At 37.0% G+C, this 21,176-nt stretch overlaps 1 protein-coding gene across 1 annotated transcript; it reads left to right on the forward strand.

Moving 5' to 3' along the window:
• Positions 1-6,545: 6,545 nt before the first annotated feature.
• LOC139152412 (uncharacterized) lies at positions 6,546-20,863 on the forward strand. The gene is made up of 16 exons (XM_070725534.1): positions 6,546-6,624; positions 9,511-9,592; positions 13,009-13,134; positions 14,103-14,200; positions 14,329-14,475; positions 14,999-15,109; positions 15,390-15,635; positions 16,092-16,215; positions 16,473-16,695; positions 16,829-17,021; positions 17,411-17,586; positions 17,822-18,067; positions 18,476-18,684; positions 19,267-19,387; positions 19,737-19,963; positions 20,344-20,863. The coding sequence occupies exons 2-15, from the start codon at positions 9,528-9,530 to the stop codon at positions 19,950-19,952; spliced, it is 2,301 nt and encodes a 766-aa protein (XP_070581635.1). The 5' UTR covers positions 6,546-6,624; positions 9,511-9,527; the 3' UTR covers positions 19,953-19,963; positions 20,344-20,863.
• The last annotated feature ends 313 nt before the right edge of the window (positions 20,864-21,176 follow it).

A 21,176-nucleotide genomic window follows, 5' to 3' on the forward strand; every position in this document is an offset into this window, starting at 1 on the left:
GTTTCATCAACCTAAACATTAGGTGAATGTTTATCTAAACATTGGAAGATCCGTGACCTTGACTTCGCTAGCAGTATTCTTAAATGGCACTGTGAATCCAAATTTAGATGTGCAGCTATCTTCTGATTATTGTCTAACTTACTGCTCTATATTTGAAGATTGAAGTAAGCGGTATTATATTTTGTTTGTTTTTTTTAAAAATAAGATACATTTTCGTGTTCATGAATCCTTTACTTAATGCACAGGTTTTAAAAAATGAGTGTATGCAAATATTTTGACAAGGAAAATATTTAACAAAAATATTTCAAAATACCCTATCACAGACACCATAGTTAAGTAGAACAACATAGCAATGAAGTAAACCAACCCTGGACAAAATGTTTGATCTACGTTCAGTATATTTACTTATATTGATGTATATGGAACACAATATTAACTGTGCATATCAAGAGTATACGTAATGTATATCTTTGTATATGGAACATTTCAATACGTTGATATGCGTAGTGTATATCTATGCATATCAAGAGTATACGTAATGTAAATCTTTGCACACCAAATGTACACTGTACTTATGCATTTTACTAGTATACGAAACTTAACGTAATTGACACATGTACAGAATTCGTATACGTGTACATATTGTTGTATAGTGAAATGCAATAAAAGGTCCGTACATTTAACATTAACATGTCTCCACGATCCTAGTATTAAATGTTGTTGCCAAGCAAGTCTCACAGGTGGTTACTTGTCCCGACTTTTTGTCTTTGTCCGGACTTTTTGTCTGGACTTGTCCTTGTCAGGCGAATATTCAATATATATTGCAATGGCGTACGTTCGCGCGACGAGCTACGTCGTACGTTGAGCTACGTCGTCTCATATTTTCCTCATCTTCATTGGAACAGAGCACGAACTCCGCGAATTCATAGCAGTGATTAACAAAATGCATCCTACTTTCAAATTTCATATGAAAGTTCTTCACACGAAATAACATACCTTGACCTAGTCATTTACAAAGGTCAACAAAACACGATTGGAACTAAATTGGGATAATTGGATTGGCGCAATTTCTCAAGAATTTTAGAAATTTGTGTAATATTACACCATATTTGCTTACCATCTTTAAAATTTTATTCAAAATTTACAAAGCTGTTGAAATGTTATGAGTAAGAATCAGTGCATGATAGTATCTTATGCAGTATTGTTCAAAACATATCAACAATTTTCATATTTGAATGAAAATATGTGAGCTTGTCTGGAGTTTCTTCATTACTGAAACACTAGTAATAATCTCAGTTTGTCACTTTTCCTCGACCAAAATGAAACTTTTCGATTGATTTACAGTTAAGTCAGTCAGGGTCATTTAAAATGTGCCCTGACTTAATTTAATGTTTATGAAGCCTTAAATTCACGAAAAAGTCAGGGATATTTCAAAAGTGCCCTGACTCAAAAGTCGTCAATTAGAGAAATTTTAAACATTTTGTCTCGTTTCTTTAGTACATTTACACAAAAATATACTTTTTTCATGAAAATGAATCCGATGAAAGAAGTGTGCAATAATCATTGTGTTTTCGTTGTTTTGTTCGATGAGAACAATATTTCAAATTATACACTATTCTATCATTTTGTAAAATTTCAGCTGTAAAAATTTCGATTTCGTTACATTTTCGTAATAATTACTCTCATCCAATTTTCCCAAAATAGTTCCAATCGTGTTACAATGAAAACATACTAGACACTAGAACGCACAAAAAACCAACAGATACATTCCAGTTCTTACACAGAAAATCATTTCATCAAAAATCAACCTTCAAGGGCCTGATCAAAGGCGAAATATCAAGGTACACAAGAACATGTAACAACGAAGAGGACTTTAACAACAAAGTCAAAACATTTAATGAAAAATTACTACAACGAGAATATCCACAACAAGAAATATTGAACATCAATGAGGAAACAGGTTACACAACAAGAAGAACACATTTAAATCACAAACAAACGCACTACAACAACACTAATAAAGTGATATTTTCTACCTATTTTCTACCTCATATAGTCCACATATAAAAAAAGACATCAAAAAAGCATTCCAAAAGAACTGGGAAGAAATAGAAAAAGACCAAACACTAAATAATTTATTCAAGATGAAAGCGATCATCGCATACAAAAGAAATCCAAACATTGACGACACACTCATAAATGCACAAGTACACTATCTTACAGAAAAGACCGAAGAAAATGAAACACAAGAAACTGACCCAAATATAAGTATTCTAGCCCCCTTACTGGACGAACAAAACATCGACAATGTTTAAGCCACAAACAGTGAAACAAAAATCCAAGGAGAGAAGATATCAAAAAAACGACTGAGGAAGAAGCACACACATGTTTCGAAACGTAACGTCAAAAGATCACACTGTCATTCGACAGCCAGATTACGGCTACGTGTCGCCATGGCTTATATCTACACCAATAGCTAAACACACAAAATCGAACATGAACACAGAGAACGGAAAAATAGTATAGTCGATGTGTGGAGGCGCTTTCCCTTTATTACAGCATAAAAAAAATCGCATATAATGTTATTGTTAGTCACATGTCATTTATAAATTTTAGTCAAAAAGATCTCATCCACTCAAATGTACATGCATTGCATAAATAATTTGTTTAGAGTGCAACGATAAAATAGTACTACTGTACTCGAATAATTGTAAATCAGAAGCGAAAAATACAATTTGCTCACCATTTTACTGTCGTTTATCACGAGCGTTGTTTGTTTCCTGTTGACTGTGTGGATGTGTTTCAATGCCGAACTAAAACTTGAAGATTGATCGCTGAACTAATGCCGCGTTCAGCTAATATACATTGGAATTAAATGATAGACAAGCATGTATTTAGATCTTAAATTAATCGTGACATAGTATGGAGATTGAGTAAGAATACAGTCTAATGGGGGTAAGGGCGCTTTTACTTTTGCCCGAGTGACTTTCTACAAGAAGCTTGAATATGTAACATATGTACTCGTCGTCCGATCTATTGTTTCAAGTAACTTAATTTTTATTCCCAAAGCCTCTAGCTATCATACTTCTTCTTTATCTTTGTGCCAAGGGAGAATATTTGTTTTTTTCAAATATGCTTTTAAAAGTACCATAACGACAGATTACGTTAACTGAACATGCGTTTGTACACTGTACCTGTATGGGTAAATATTTCAAATGAAATTAACGAAGTATTTTTTTACAATCGTTACATGCCACGTACATTTCCATCTAATCATCGACATCTTTGCGATCCGGCATTCTGGCAAAGTTCTTGTGTTTGTCTTCAGTAAGAGTCGTGAATAGGAGAATTAGTGTTCCGACATAAAATGCCACAATAAACTTGAGAGAGAAGTCATAACTTCTCTTTTTTTCAGGGTTCAAAACATAATTCCTATTTTATGGACACTCTACTGTCAAAGGGCTGGTACAATCATTTTTAACCATGTATGGTCACTATGGCAACATGAAAACGAAAGATGTTGTGACAGAGGTTTCCGTTACGAAATTATCTGTGCATGCAACAATGGAGAGGTCCAAGGATTCTTTCTGCTGTGTACGACCTTCCGGTTGATTGCAAAAATATCCACAGATTGAACTCTGGTGCCCTTTCACTTTGACAACATTACAATGTAGTCACTACACATAGCTGTGTTGTTTAATCTCTCTGAACATCTCGTATAGTGGCTACACACAAGCATATTAATGTACTGGCTCGTCACGCTAAACTGTCGACAATATTTTCAATCGATCAACAGTTATAATACCTGATGGGGTCATCTATTTCTCTTCAGGTAGTGACGCCCTTCAACTCCGACGTTGGATGTGAACGTCCTATTCTCGACGTGTTGTTAGACTAAAATATACAGAGTCCCAGCAATGACTGTTTCTTCAACTGTATAATGATTCTTCTCAATTGTTATTTCCACAGCCACAATCACCTCAAGTGTCGCAACATAAATTGCCATTTTCGCCAACACAACACAGCACCTAAGCATGCCAGGTAAATTTATTTTACTTGACAGTTAGGTAATTATTGATTTCTGATTAATACTCTAAGTACAGTGTTGCAATTGTTCGCACTCTGACTACCACTGACATCCATAATACTGCCATAAATTATCACATCGGGGGTCGGAGATCAACATGCACAGTACCCAGGCTGCTGCACCGACTGGTCAACAGCAGATCTTCAAGACAGAAGGTAAACAAAGCAATTTCTTACTTTTGCGAGGTAAAAATATACACCATCGACTTACCCACGATTTGTTAGGACTCAGGTGGGGTTGTAAGGGCCGCCGGTCATTCCAATATATGACAGAGTCATCGAAGCTGAAGTATGTATAACCTTCCTAAACTGACGGGTTTTCGCTGCATACTTGAATCTCGCAGTAACACCATAATCCTTCTTTCATGAGTCGAATTCAAACACTACTGAATGGCTTAACGTGGCTTGGTGAGATGTTTATATACGACATATGGGGATTCGTAGACGAACTTAATCAAACAGAGTAGACGTGAATGTGTATAAAGGATACGGCTCCCGTTGAACTCGGCTCGAAGCATTCTATATGATACTCGCAAACAACAACACACTATGTGTGAGGATCATTTACTTATTTAAAGAGGGAGGAGTGAATATAAATGTTTGTGGGCTGTATATAAACGGTGCAGGAAAACAGCATTCAATGAATTTCACATACCAGTGTATCCCCAGTTACATGTTATTGGTGAAATTATTGGTATTAAAGGATAATTGATAAAGATTCCACTCAATCGGGACCGAGGGTCATAGGCGGTTGTTCAAGACTAATAATATATTTAGGTTTTGCCTCTTCCATTGAAAAACAATTTATATTGTTTGATACCGTGGTTTACTTTGAATTCAGGCATCTGGTCAACATTTGTGAAGATTTTCGAAATCTTGTATACGTGTCCACTTTAGATTTTTTGTATCGATTATAATGCTTTAACCGAGTTTTCAATAAAGCATATACCAGCACATACTGTTAAAACGAATTTATGATGTGATTTTAAAGTTATCTGACTTTAGCACAGGTAATATTACATTTGACACTGTCGACTTACCAAGGATTTTTTCAGACACAGCTGGGGTTATCAGAGCCCATTCCAATCATTTCAATATCTGACGGAATCACCTAAGCTGAAGTATTTGTAACATTTGGAACCGAACAGAGCTTTCGCTGCAGATTGAATCTCCGTCAAAATCCTTTTCTCGCGAGTCGAATTAAAACATATTCCACCATTGTTGGTGAGATTTTCATACGAAATACGTAGACTCACAGATAAATTTAATCAAACCGTTTTGACGTGAATGCATGTGAAAAATGGTTCACGGCGGAACAAGCTCAAACACTCGGTATGTTATATGCACACAGCATCAAACTGAATGTGTCGGTCATAAACTCAGTTAAAAGTAAGGGAGAATAAATTTAGGTATTATAATGTGTATTGTATGTATCATGGAAACAACATTCAGTGAAATTTGCATACCGACCGTTGGCGGCTGTTGAGGATTCAAAGCTGCAATGCTACAGTCTGCTTCGATTTTTGGTACACCGGAAAGTAAAGTAAGATTGTACTGCGTTTGATCATACGTAAGTCTGAAAACACATGTAAATCGTTAAGGAATATATGTCTTACCGTCAATATCTAATGTGACAGTCGTTCTTTGATATCGAGGACTGGTTCAATTAAATAATTTAAAAAGACATATCATTGGCATTTATTATAATTGTGAACGTAATCTTCACGTGTCTAAATTGAATTTTGCATTTAATTCAAATGTTTTAAAATGTACCTAATAAGTATATTTTTTCCAAGAAATTTAAGGACAATTACATAAGGTACCAAATTGACTGAGGTCCATATATTTCCAAAAGCGAATCTTTGCAAACCCTTTCTATCATCTGAAAGGCGTGAAACAAGATTAATAATACCATTGTTTCACCACATTTTCAAACAATCCTCATTTGCTTATATAAATATAATCCTATTTAATTATTCACTTTTAATAATTAAGATCTGAAGCTCATGTATAAATATTTTGATTCAACATTTCAATTTGAGACAATTGGTCGTCGGTTTCGAGAAAATTTAAACCTGACGATGTAAAGCTGTAGATAGGAAAGTAATTCATACGGCAAGTTTTTGCGTCGCTTTACGTTATATTAGTGGTACGTTTTGAAATTCATGTCCCGATATCTTGTCAATATTTAACTTTGTCGATTAAGTCCTCAAGGGGCATGATTAGAACATGGAGCTGTGATGAATTTGTCACGCATCATAATTCCATGACATGAATTGATATAATACATCAGCTGTTTCAGACTAACAATAGTCAAATGAAATATTATCGGCTACCTTTGAAACGACGCTGTTTCTTTGTTTGCACAAGGCATATCAAATAATGGATATTGATATTGTTTCGAGATTGAAGAATTCAGGTTATACCCTATTGTGGTTTGAATGCAATAAATAGGGATTTTTCGATACTTCTTTCAGACGCTATGAGGCAGACACACAGATACATCAAAACTTAATTCTTGAGGCGTATACGTATGAGGTAAGCTGCAGTATTTTATCATACCTTCATGATAGATGGAATAATATACCACTATTTTGCCACTTGTCTGTTTCTGATCAAGAAAATTAATGTACCCGTTTGTTCCATGTAGACTAAAATCCTAAATCTGTTGCATCTTTAATTTAAAGAACTGCTTTGCAGTGAAAACTCAGCAATAAAGCCTTATTGCAGCATTACCTACCTTTACCAAGGGCGGCAAAAAAGCCTCTTTACAACTGAAATTATTGTCAAAGATACTTAAAGTATTCGATACATTTGTTATTTTGTCAACTTGATGTAAATTCAAACGCGAAACCAAGGAATACTTACTGTGTATTTTAAATCTGAGCATTTCATTCACGACCGGCCACAAAGAATCCAGATTCTGCCCAGTTTTTCTGTAAGGATGTGACAGTTGTGGTGATGTGGGATTTTTGATCAAGATTCCCATGTCTAACATTACACAGGACAACATCAATCCTGTATTTTCAATGGACTCACGGTTTTTTTCCTCAACGCACCTTTTTTACTAAAGTGCAAGTTTGGAAATCATATGACAGTACAGAAATATTGACGATATCAGCATTGAAAACTTAGTCGCTTGTGGGTCGATAAACGACGAAGGCTACTGTAATTAGAAGGACTGGCCAAACCTCTCTTTTCTGCCTCGTACCTTAGCAAAAGCATCTCAATCATGTTGAATATTTTGCCCAACGGCAGAAAAGAAAAAAGCTCAAGAAAAATTGCCCGTACACAAGAGTTAAAATGGCTGAGCCAACATCTTCGAATGAAATTTTGCTCAGCTAATTTCTCTTTTGTGCGGCAGGCTTAAGACCAATGTCACCAATGTACCAAAATCTGTCCTATTGGTAATTTAAAAAGAAGATCAGATTTTGAGAGGAAATACAAAAAAGGTACAATGGCCGATGCCTGATAAGCTACACGCCAATAACAACAACATTCTTTTTCAGTTTATGATAATAAGAACAATTTCAGAGTCATGGTTTAACAAATCTTAGTGAAAACCCAGAAAGGCTATGCATCACATACATAGAAACTGTTTTGAAAAATAATATATGACATAATAAATAATATAATAGTAGTAGGTTGACGCAATCTGCTTTTCACCATACTAACCAGAGGGTAAGCTTATACTCTCCGAGTTTTGGAGCCTAGTATGTAATCTTTGAAAATCAGCTTCATAAAACGGAGTTACTGTTTCCTTTCGATACATTATAATGAAAAAACATACTGTTTATGTTTCATTTTTTCGTTACCTGGGCCAGCATATCAACATATTAATGCCTACAAAATTCATTGCTCAAATACAATACCTTGAAAGAGTTCGCCCATGGTAATATTATGATATGATATTAAAGCAGCGGCATAAGCGAAGCAAAGAATAATCTGCCTTATTGATTGTGTTTTGTATTCTATGTACAATATTTCATAACTTCAGAAAAGTGATTAATAGCATTACTCTGAATGGAACTGGATACAGGTATGACAAGAAGTTTAAGGTGGTATCAACAATTTGAGTATACTTTACATAATATTTAATAAAATTACAAAAGCTATGGGGGAAGCCATAAGTTTTCTCTATACTAAGTAAACTACGACTACAAAAAATTCTATAGCCATCGGGTCCTACATATTCGATATTAATATGCTTAAATCCCTTGTTTTCTTTGCTAATGCTATCTATATTCCTGTAAAGATATCGAAGAATTTCTGTTTGTTATGTAACATTCCAATCCTACCTGGCTACGCAATAGCCAAATAGAAAGCATAATGGTATTTTTTCTAATGATTGTCATACAAAAATTGTCTTTTCTGTTTCGCTTATAAATGTTTTGAACACTTCACTGCATACAATATGAAGGTTAGTTGAACTTCCTATTGTGGTTATATTTTTATGTCAGTGATAGTTATCATCCCTATCGATTTCAAGTGAAAAGCACAATATACTCCTAACATGTGAGAACGCTATTTCCCTATCTGTCTGTGTGATGGATTGGATTGTGTCCGTCTACCTGTCTATGTCATAATGCCACAGACAAATAGAAACTGACTGGCAACGGGTATTGTTCAAGGCGTGAAACGGTTACGTAAGTCATCCATGTTCGCCTCGCCTCAGATAGCTCTCGCCTCGCTTTTCCGAAGAGTGCCGACCATGCACTTTTCGGTAGTTTCCGGATTTTCGCCAATTTTTAAGCGAAAGTATGTTCGGCAAAGTTTGTGTTATTGTTGTCATGTGGTGCTGAGGGGAATCGGCATGCTGGCCAAAACGGGAAAGTTTTGAGCTTCGGGAAAGTGAGTTTTACCATTTTAAAAATTCCTCTCACATTTTTCTGAATATATAATGAGTGTGTTTCAACCAAATTTTAACATCTTCTATCGATACTGTCTGGTTTTACTCAATGGTTTGCGGTCAGTCATATCGTCTATTAAAAGCTGGTCATTGAAGGACGTGTTTATGAAACTGCGGGCGTGTTATGTTTTGATTGGCGTGTTTCTGCCCTGAGAGATCACAAAGTAAGTATGGTTGCTACGCGACTGGCAGTACGATGCCATCTCATCGTAGTACTTTTTGCATAATCTCGTGCAATTATCAACCACGAACAGAGGTCTCAAAAAAATCTAACACCTGTGAAGCTAAATTTAATATAAAAAGGCCATAGTCTACCAAGACGACCGTGGAACAAAAGCCATGCCGCGTTGCTAGTCTGTTTCTTCTATTTGTCTGTGATCATGCATACATTCTCATCTATCCGTCTCGCGCAAACCAATGATTGACTATTCTACATTTTATGTTCAACACTTACATTGACTTTTGTATTGATATGCCTCAATTTAAACTCTTTTACGGTCTACGTTTTGTTTCAGTTAGTAAAAGCAAGACGATGGCTATGTCACGGATGATGCACTTATTTTTACTGTCGTGTCTATTCGTGGCTGTGAATTGCTGGTAAGTAAACAAGTTCATGGGTTGATTTGAATGTTTTCTGAAGGTTCCGAGACACTCTGTTGGAAACAAATCAAATACGGTGTATATTTTCTGAAACCATGGATATTGGAAAAATGTTGCAATTTAATTTTTTATTAATTATTTACACGAGGATCGCGTGACAGTGAATCTAAAGACTATCAGTTATTAAAAAATGCAAATCGCCGCATTTGCCAATATCTCGGCTTTCTATGCACTTTCATGTAGTAAGGATCTCAGGTGTTTGCAGAAAATTTATTGTTTGTAAGGTACCAAAATTTGTCTTAAATCAGTACAGTAGAGTTATCAAAGTTTTTCATACACAATTATATCGAATTTCGATCCAAACATGCAAAAAAACGGGTGAAAATTTTAGGATAGATTTTCCTAACTGTCGTATGCTATATAATTCAACATATTCCTGTCAGAGAAATGCAAATATCTCGCTTCTAAGCGATAGTCACGTTTTCGCTCAGTAGAGATTTCAATGAGTATGACTTTTAAAGATTGGAACTCAAGTATTGACAAATAGATTGATCCTCATGAAAATACCTCGATATGCAAGGTCATGAAGTGTCATGAAAAATGACCTTTTGTATAATTTTTATGTAGGAATAGACAATCTGTATGAAGCAAAGTGCAGAATAAGCCAATCATTCACAACCCAAACTACACGTATTTTTTTATTTAGCTTTTAGCGTTTAGGTTTATAGTAACGTTACGTTCTATGTTGATAATATTTTGTCGCGCGGAATCTTCAACAATGTGCATATCAAATAGCAGCTCGCACAAGCGGCCGCACGCAGCTCACTTGTACGCATGCGTTACAGCAGTACGATGAAAATAAAATACTTTACAGCATATTGTGGCCATTGCAATCCAAAAATGCTTGTGAATACGTAAGGCACGTAATGCCCCAGTTTCGAATTTTTGTTTTGGATCGAGGTTTGAAATCTTTTAAGTAATAAAGTTATTTAGTGCATGCGAAGAATTTGAAAATAAATTCGAACTCCGAACTCATCATATATATTTTCGTTTGGGATGAAACATAATACACGTTCGAGAGCATGAGTCGCAAGATGACAGGCATCAAGACTTGTGTCAAGGATCACTGCCCTGGTACAAAGAATGCTGCAGCAATGAGAGCTTTTCCCACACAGATTTAGACGAGGTGGGTATGGCTTATTTGGGGCAAATATACCATACCTACCAAGTCTATTAAAATTCATATGTTTACTTTTCTTGTTAAGAAGTACACTCATATCGATTGGAAATCTTGGAAATGGCTATTACATCAGGTTGACAACCCCAACATGTGGGCAGTGAATTAATTAATGACTCTTTGTACGACAGTTCCGAATAAAGCGAGACAAATTTGTTGCTTTCACAAATTCTCTTCAAATACAACATTAGTGTTCATCAAACATAGAAAACTATGGAAAACTATCGACATTCGAAACACACTGAGCATGTAATGACCAAGGTATTCCACAATGCTTGCCGTATAGCACAGAGGTACTAGCTCCGCTCTTGGCTTCATTATCGTAGTTAGCTGTGGGTCCATAGCTTTGGTGTTTTCGGACGGGATTTCTGCCTTATACGGGCTGGTTTTGACTTTACGTGTTGGCGAGGTCAAAAACGTAAAGGTCTAAATCAGCCCGTAAAAGGCAGAAATCCCGTCCGAAAACACCTCACCTACGGACCCACAGCTAGACAGTAGTGAGCGATTAACCATGAAGTTAGAAGAGAACTCTTTTTTCCTCTTTGGATTAACGTTCGCGTGGCCGAAAAATAAAACCACGGAGGTTACTACTAGTATTCTGTCACGGTATCAACCGATTCGCGATGGTCAGCTATTAGCCCTACGGCCTGTATGAGTCAAGAGTGTTCGGCTATGACTAAGCCGTAGCCGTATTATAGCCCTGCCGCACAGAGCGGGCTAGCGTGCGTGCAGACGCCAGAGTAGCCACCGAGGCCCTCTTCTATTTACATGTAGATTTTTGTTCGGGCAAAATTTGCAGACACCTAAGTCTGTGTACGGTGATTTGTGTTCGTCAACACTGTTTCCCTCCATTGTGGTGGAGGGTAACGCAGTGAACGAAACATGAAGACAGAGGTCCACACAGCATCGTACCTATGGTGAATCAGCTACGTGGACAGTAGCTCACGGTCACTGGAAACGACCGAGAGTAGCCTGACCTGAACTTTCTTACGTAAACGTTTTCCTTTTTCTGAAGTATACAACAGCATAGACATTGGAGCAACGACGCGGTAACGTCTTCAACAAAGCTTTAACAAATCAAAACACATTCTAATAACACTGTTTGAAGAGCAAAACAATCAAACAAGAACCGAACGAAACACATAAATTCAAGCGACTGATAAAAGGATTATTCAGATTACCTAAACGAAAGCGTCAAAAGGATCAAAGTGTCTTAGATATAACCGACCCGGCTGCGTCTCGCCATGGTTAGTTCCTAACACTCAAAAGCCTGCAGACAACATGCACACAGCATGAATATATAGTACAAAGTTAAATTGCCACTAAACAATTACAAAAAGAGACCATATATCACAAAATAACATAATTTAATAACCGATGTGTGCCGCGGCGTTCCGTTATTTTACTTGCAATGGGTCGTGTTTTCCTGTGTTCGCTAAGCTGCTAATGAGACCTTTAATTGCAATGTCGCTTTCAAGGACCCTTACCTTACCATGTTAAAGGGATGATAAAGATGGCCAGAACAGCCAATTTCGACCGATTAGGTTCACGAATCTGGGAAAAGGTACTAAAAGTGTGCGATACATATACTAACGAGATAAACATTGAGTACAGTAGGATTAAGATATGTGTGACTGGTCCAACCAGTTCAGTCTCTGTGTGGGGAAAAGTTGGAATGGCGCTGTGTAGTCGAGTCGAGCTAAACAAGCTGTCGCACGCGTCGTCAGCAAGGCCATCGACATCGTCTGACAAAGAGGAATATCTTAAAAATATCTATCAAAATCTATCAAAACCTATCAAAACGCCATCTATCATGACAATTTTGTTGACATTGCACAGTCGCGCAAGTTTATTGGCTCAAACCTCCTATTATTGTATCAAACTTTCAGTTTAAGCTTTATGTTGAAAAGTGACAAATTGTTAAGAAGAATATGCCAGACACATTATATTCAACTATTCTTGCTTAACATGATCCAATCGATAAAAAGCGTAGTTTAAGCAAATTTGTAATATTTTTTGGTGATTTTCGATGCCCAATACTTGTCGACTCTGTCATACAGTTTGTCTGTACGGGTTAGATTTTGTATTATTAGCGATGTATGCAAATCGACAGTTTACTTAATTTAGTACAATGTTAAAACGTTCAAAATGAATGGTATTTCTGCTTTATTGACAGGCCGAATACATGCCAATACCGACGTCAAGTAACCACATCGATAGCTACATCAAGGCGAGTCTCGTATAGCCATCGTACAACCAGATGTTGTGGCGTGTTTTGTTGGAGCAGATGTTCATCTTACAGGTAATCGGCCGCGGTTTTCTGTCTTTAAAGAAAGAAAATTACCTCCTTGATACACATGTATACGTTAAATTATTAAAAAATGTTGCGCTTTTAATTGGCTGTCAGTAGCAACTTACTTGTTTATTAAATTTTATATTGTTACAATAAGTCCTATAATGGTACTTTGTCGGGAGTTCGATAAAGCAATTTATCATATACCCATGACCGTATCCGTGTCTCCTCTGACGCGTCGTGACGTGGAACGTAAAATATCAGTCTGATACGGCACGTTATACGTCATCAATTGTTGTTTATTTCCGATTTTGATGTTATGATGTTCATCTTGCATTTGATGTTTACAATCTGTTGTATTTCGCGCTACTTCGTCGTTCCTGTTCACGTCAGCCATGTTTCAGCAAGAGTTATTAAAGTGAATTCAAACTTACAATATTGTCCGTGTAATAATTATCCACCAGAACACCGGGACGGTGACCAGAATTAGTAAATTGGCTCCATTCCTTTTCTGAACTGCGGTAAATTGCGCTGAAATAATCCTGTTTAGATTGTATACACTCGACACGATGCGATCGACGACTTGATCAGCTGTTGTAAACAAACATGTATCAATGCGCTCAGACCAGCGGCAGAATATAAAAACATAGTCCCTTCGAAAGACTGACAAAAACTAATAAAATTTCTTTATTTTTAATTACCTTTTACATAAATATACGGTCATGGGCATATGATAAATCGGTTATCCCACGATATCAGTGCTTGGTTGGGACGTATTGCCACTCGTGAGGGTGCGCGCCGCATCACACTCGTCTTCGACTCGTGTGATCGGCTCGCACCCTCACTCGTGGCAATACGTCCCAACCAAGCGCTGATATCGTGGCATAACCTCATATTATCATATAGGCTCCAGGAACTTGAAATTATAATGCCAATGCCGGACTTTATTCTTTACTTCTCCGGCATTTCCATTACAGTGTTGCATACCGATATGAACGTACTTACCGTCAAGGGTACAGATATGAGTACTACACGGGCAGTTGCGAGGGATACTGTTCAAACTATGAATGTAAAGGTATGTAGAAGTACATTATGTAGCTGTGACGTAGTTTTTATCCATCTTTCTAAATTAATTACACAGAAGTGTAGTCTTTGTGTTTGTATACATAAGCATTTAAATATTCATTCATTGCTCAAATACAGGCTGCAACTCAATCACAAATTGTGTGGATACGCGATGTTCGTCGTCGTCCAATCATTATTGCTTGGAATGTGAATACGACAGAGGCGGCGAAAAACAGGCATACGCCCTGGTGGACAGAGGTAGCGTTGCAAATGGGGCTTGTGAACGTAAGCATTTCCAAATATCGGGGATTACTGTTTACCTATAGACCTATAGTCAGCGTTTACCTTGCAAAGTTGTGAACTGCCACATAATATAAAATGTAAAGATTTGTAATATTATAATTGTCCGATTACATAAGGGAACCGACAAGTTGTTCAGGAATGCCTAAGATTGCGTGATATAACATATCTGTAAAAACGACGAAACGGGTGAAATGTGACAAATGTGACATCTATCCTCGAATCACTTGCCCAATTCGATCTTAGTTTGCGCAGCAAGTAACTTTACCGATGCTATGTCTTCTAGCTGGCAGATGATTTATGAAATTATTTCTTATTTTCTCTTATAACACACATTGATACACACGTACACACACACGCGTACACACACATACACACATACACATTGAGTAAACTAGTGAGAAGTTGTGTATTCTGCTGTCACTTGTACTGTCTTATTTACCAGTGCCATTGAGACGTGAGCACTTGGCTTTCAAAAAAAATTAAGTCGTATATGTTCTGTGATCAGAGAGATGTTCATGGCGCCCTGACAGCAAGTTTTGTTATCCTGGAAATTGCCCGGACACACCTGCTTCGTGTACTTGTGCTCCTGGATTTTCCGGATCGAATTGCCTTACCAGTAAGTATATATAAATATTTCTCTTACTAATACATTCGTGAGAACACTGGTAATAAAAACTAATTTTTTCAAAGGTATTAATTTGTCACAGTGCATTCTATAAAGATGATTTGCATTAGTCTCAAACTTGAAAAATTCTTTGTGTTTTAATGTACACTTGACATCCAAATCAAGAAATCAATTTGTCAAATATTAGCCCATCATTCTGTTGTAACGACAGGATAGCTCTACTAAAGCATGTCAAACTGATACTATGTAATGTATGCAAATTGTTCCTCAGCAACTATTTTGCCTACCATATCACCGTGTACTGCGACACTGAAAGATGACCCTGGTGATGATGACCATGTTGCCTGTTCTGCGGAGAGTCCACCAACTTATTCGTCATTGAAAGCCACCAAATTAGCCGTTGATTGGACTACAACGTACAATCTATCGTCACTCAGTGACTATCCAGCGCAGTACTACGTGAACAGCAGTGGGTTTGGTATTATTGAGGCGAAATTTACCTGGACAGTAAGAAGAGGTAATAGATTGGACAATTTTTCAAAAAAACTTTGCGCACTAGTTACATGTTAGGTCGTTCTCCTATGATTGCAATACTTAAGAGAATGTTGCATGTCTCTTTATATTTACCAAACTGTGTGTATTACACAGTAGTCTGTCAGGTTAAACGTTGCACTCCACTGGCTGCCTAACGGTCTACCAGTCATTTATGTGTACATAAACATTGTGTATATGTGACATGTAAGCATGCGTGCATTCAGTTAGTCAGTCAGTCAGTCTGTCTGTCTATCTGTCTGTCTGTCTGTTGGTAGGTTGGTAGGGAGGCAGGTGGGTAAACAGGACAACAAATAGAGTAGATTAAATTTGTATGTACGATACGAACTGAAACATGTAGCCTTAGATGGCAAATTGAAATGTGAAGTCTGGCCGTATATATGTGTTAGTATCCTTAACACAACTTCTTCCTTTAATGTAGGTAACGTCACATTGGATGGTGGCAACGAGCATTGCTTAATGACGGACATACTCTCCGCACAGATTGAATCAAAAGAATGCAACCATTTAGTGGTATTCAACTCAGAATTAGAAAGTAATGACATGTGAGTATTCTAATGTGCTTGTTGAATGTTCCTATTCCTGTAGAAAAGGTATCGAATATGATGTGAAGTGATTATATTACTTTGATGTGATAAATGAAATCCGTATAAAACTGAGGTGCACTTAGGGCAGTAATACAAGATGAAAATAAATTATACCATACATCACCCGTAACCTAAATAAATCAGCATATTAGGCAATAATCTATACACTCAAATTATTTGGTCTTGTCTTACAAATGATGTATCTGTACTTTCAGATTGTGGTTCCAACTTCAGTCCAATACAAGCGGGTTTGTGAAGATCAACAATTATGATGATTCTGACATAGTCACTGTTGACGATGCTCAGTTCTACTCTGAACAGCATACATATCTCTCAAACACTGTCATTTTTGACCTCGTTTCTCCTCAACACTGTCGTGAAATGTCTCCGCCATGTTCGTCGGATTTGTTTTCGATCAACCGTGTGTACACGAAAAATGTAAGTCATCAATACCCAAGTTTGGTACCGCTTTTTTATCTATTAGACATTTCTGAATAAAAACAAACTGTAAGTGTTGCACGGACGTGAAAAGACAAGTAGTGTCTTCATGATATCATGGAATATATTTCAGAGCTCAGTAGTGATAAGTTGGGACCCAACTCTTTGGAAAGACGATTCTGGTATAAATCATTTCAGTTGCGAGGCATACAAACTAATCCCTGACGGCCAGTCAACTGGAAATCTACAGCAAGGGTCGCGACTCAATACCGGACAAAGCCAGGGCAAGACAGAATCAGATATTGTTCTTAGACTTCCAGACGCAGGTTCGTACAATTTTAAAGTAAAAAGCACGATATGGCGATGGTTAGCACATTGAAATATGTCTGATCTTCTAAATAGCATGATTTTTAACCTTTGTGTTTGATGAAAAAAATGTATTTAGTTCAAATTGTACAGTATGAGACAATGAAAAACAATTTGCTCGTAGACTAGCAACAGTAGCAATGTGTCCATCTTTCCTCGACAAATCGTTACAACAGAAGTGAAGCGAACAGAGAAGTTGCACTTTTAATACGTTGTTCCAGTCATTCAAATGCCAATGAACAGCTTATAGAGGCAATATTGACAGTATCTGTACCAAGGGAAACTGGATCTGTCCTGAACTTATTTGTGCTACTTGTTACATCTGTTTGCATGTTTTCTTTTATTGAAGGGGTTTATTCGATTATATTAAGTGTGTTTGATAGCGTCGGTAATGCTGCAAAAGCAAGGAGAGCTGTTATGTACGATGACCGCAGCTCAATCTCTGTAAGTGAAGACAATCCAATAACAGTATCAGATGCAGTGGTCAACAATGGCGTATCTTGGCTTGGGATAAAGTCTGGTCAGGTAAACAAGGATACTCACTGTCACCAGCAAAGGAAAGTCGTTTTGGAGTCTAATGAAATCTTTTTACAGGTTTACTGCAATTTCAAAACTTTATCGCCACTTGTTCTTTGAAACTGGGGCAATTATAGTCCTTATTTGCTTTTGATAAATTTAGACAGCTATACAGAAGACAACTTATGTTCCACAATATATTTTTTTCGGAAAAATAGTTAACGATTGTCTATTAACCACTTAGATTACAATAACCTGGACTGGCCACTTCTACAACGCTTTCCACCGAGACAACAGTCTCCTCTCTACGATTGAAGCAATCGATCCACCATTGCCTGCTGAATACGATGAAAGCACCGGTCAACCTCCTCTGACAAGATCACGAGAAGCCATACCAAATGTGGAAGGGATAACTCACTTTGAATTTGACTCTGCCTTGTCAAGCTCCGGAAAGACTCAGCCTGAATGGAAGCATATAGAAGGGCAACAGGTGAGTGTCTTTTGAAATACGTTGAAAAGCCAACGACGAGTTGTTTCCGTGATATTAGGTGGATATGAACTATTATCACTCCGATTATTGTGATAAAAGCAAATTGAAGGATAGGCCAAATTGATAGGCCAAATTGAAAAAAAAACGTACAGCAGGATCGTACATCAAGCTGTTGTGAAACAGTGTGACTTCTTGAATCACAAAAACGCCATATCTAGAAGGTCGCGTTCTTAAGTTACTGAAGATACAATCCTTTACCAAGATATCATTCCAGACATATTTGGTGCACTCTGGCAGATGAGTGGTCGTTATTTTGTCATAACATATGATTAATGGAATCATTAATGAAAATACCTTTAAAACAATACCCAATAAAACATCAATGCACCTACATCCCCTCACACACAGACTGAGAACATTATACAAGTTTCTGCTATGGACGGTGATCACATCTCGGTCTGGTTGAAAGCCTTCGACGTAATGGGTAATACAAGGGAAGACTCATTGAAAATATATCTGGATTCTTCTCCGCCAATTATCACTAACCTGGGTCACATGTACAGGAATACGATTGATATCTCCGATCACGTAAAGAGAGATAGCGACAACACAGTACAGTAAGTGCGCCCACCCTCCGTAAAAGGCCCATACTATTTGAGAGTCATTTAGCAATTTTATGGACAGTTTTAAAAGAGATCGAAAACTAGAGTACTTGGATGATCTGTAGACATTTAGAAATCCAAATTGCTGTCATATAATTATAGTTTTGCATACCACCCCATCAGTGAATCAAGTGATGACGTCAATTGCTACCTTGGGTCTTTCTCTACAATGTAATATACTTTAGGCAGATACAAACAAATGTCGAAATCCAGAGACGCATGGTCGTGTCAGAACGTTTACAAGACAATGAATAATATACAAAGATTTTATATTAGTATTCAAACTTATATTAGTATTATATTGTTTCCAACTCTTTTGCTAAATACGACAGACTTGCTCGCTGACATGATTAAATTGTGAAAGAAAACATATAGTTCGTGAAATTTCGAGGAAAGATCTCTTTGGCGAGTGAAATCCGCTTTGCGGTTAAATCCATTTCGCTTTTCTCTTAAAACCTCAAATACGACACACTCAAAGTTTAATAACATTCAAAACCCGTAATGTTGTCTCAATACCATATAACTTTCTCTCTTAAGTCTTTTCATCGATGCCCATGATGACGAAAGTGGCATTAGCGTGATCAAGTGGAAGCTTTTGGATGCGCATGAGCAAACGACCGTGTTCGAAAAGGGCGAGATAAAGAACACCTATCAAAAGGTAATTAGGTTAAAGTACTATTTATTAAAAGTGGTTCCTTTGTAAAGATGATCTTGCCAACATGCTTAGGTTTCTCAAAAATGTACTGGAGCGGCCTTTTGTTACATTGAGCCCCAATAGTAAGACTTTTTAGAGAACTGATGCCTTTGATGTAAGAAAACCACTATTCAGATTTTCTTGTCAATTTGTTTGCCAATAGAATTTCGCCTTTTATATTTAGTACTTCAATACGCCTTATTTCAATTTGGCTGTGATACATTTAAAGAAGGCAATGACACCCTTATGATGGTTAATTCTGAATTCTATTGAAGGCTAAATAGCTAGCTCATATCATTACTTGCTTCGACAGGATCCAGATGATGAAGAATGTACACCACAGACCTGTCATTGCTTAGCCCAGGAAGACCTTGACATGTGCTTTTACCCGAGTCAAAGCGTATTTCTTGATCTTAACACCATGGCCAGCATGCCTGAGGGAGACGTTGATTGTACCTTTACTGTGGTGGTGTATAACAATGCCATGAAACAAAGCGATACAAGCATACAGTTTACTGTACATAAGTAAAATATCAAAAGGTAAGAACATATCTTAGAGTTAATACAAGAATAAAAGCATTTTTACTCCTAAATAATCTGCAAAGTTGGTGAACCAGCGGTTTGAAACAAAGTGTTCTAGAAAATGGAGCTATCATCCTTCTAGACTATTTTACTTTTGCTATTTACCAATGGATCATTTGCTGATTGCAACGCTTAAGAACCAACCTTCTGAAATCCACGCGTTTACACTTATTCGAGCAGCGTGCCTGGGCATATCACGGCAAACTATTGCACAAATGTGAGGACGTTTTCGCATATCATAAAATGAATGTGGCTAGAGGTATATGATAAAGATTATTATTACTAACGTACAGCACGCTAACAGTTGGTATATAACATGTACTTAATGTCAATTGCAGCCATCAACATAACCACGATAAAGACCAAGAAGATAAGTTAGTGACGAAAGGCTTCTATGAAAGCAGCTCTGGACAAAAGTATCTGCATGAGATTTATTGAACACCAGAGTTATCGACCTGACCTGTGTGCCAATGCCTTGACCTTCAACTTGAATACGATCCCACTCTTGTGGAACTGTATTACCCCGTTTGTTTTGAACATGTTAATTGTTTTCTATTCCTTCTTGTCAGTTTATTAAAATGACTACCACATAATGTCATTTGGTGTTAATTTCTCATCCATTAGTAAGTGTTGTGCATGAAAGACAGCTTGACTACTGACATTATATAAGACTTCAAATAATGCCATCAAACGTCTTGATGATGGTTGATTCAATCCGGCGTATAAGTACAATTATGTTAATAGCGTTGGCAACATACAGTACTTTTTATATTTGTTGGGGGTAGTATGACTGTTATTATCATGTTTTCATTTCGTGTTTTCAATAAACGTTAATATTGCAAGCAAAGCATATGAAAATATGGACAAGTATATGGTTATTTGAATGATAGCTTGAATGACGGTGAGAATAAGCTTCTGCAACAAAATACAAAACGCACATTGTATGGAGATTTCCCATCTTCTAACTATGGCACGGATTTCACTCAAATATATTACATACCTTTTGCCGTAATCTATGGAGTTATTGTTGCAAGAACGCAACACAAGTGGCTTTACGACTTTAATTTCATTTGCGTAGCTTTTTGAACATTTTCAGATTTAGTGCCGATCCGACTAACATAGTCGCATTAAATATTGACAAAAGAATTTTACTTCGATATCGGAACACAGT

This window comes from Ptychodera flava, chromosome 2, assembly GCF_041260155.1.
Source record: "Ptychodera flava strain L36383 chromosome 2, AS_Pfla_20210202, whole genome shotgun sequence".
In the NCBI taxonomy this organism is placed as follows: domain Eukaryota; kingdom Metazoa; phylum Hemichordata; class Enteropneusta; family Ptychoderidae; genus Ptychodera; species Ptychodera flava.

Coding starts and splice junctions, on each gene's coding strand:
- LOC139152412 (XM_070725534.1), top strand. CDS start 9,528: ATGGCTATGTCACGGATGATGCACTTATTTTTACTGTCGTGTCTATTC. Junction 15,636..16,091: donor TACCTGGACAGTAAGAAGAG/GTAATAGATTGG, acceptor CCTTTAATGTAG/GTAACGTCACATTGGATGGT. Junction 19,388..19,736: donor TAAAGAACACCTATCAAAAG/GTAATTAGGTTA, acceptor TTGCTTCGACAG/GATCCAGATGATGAAGAATG.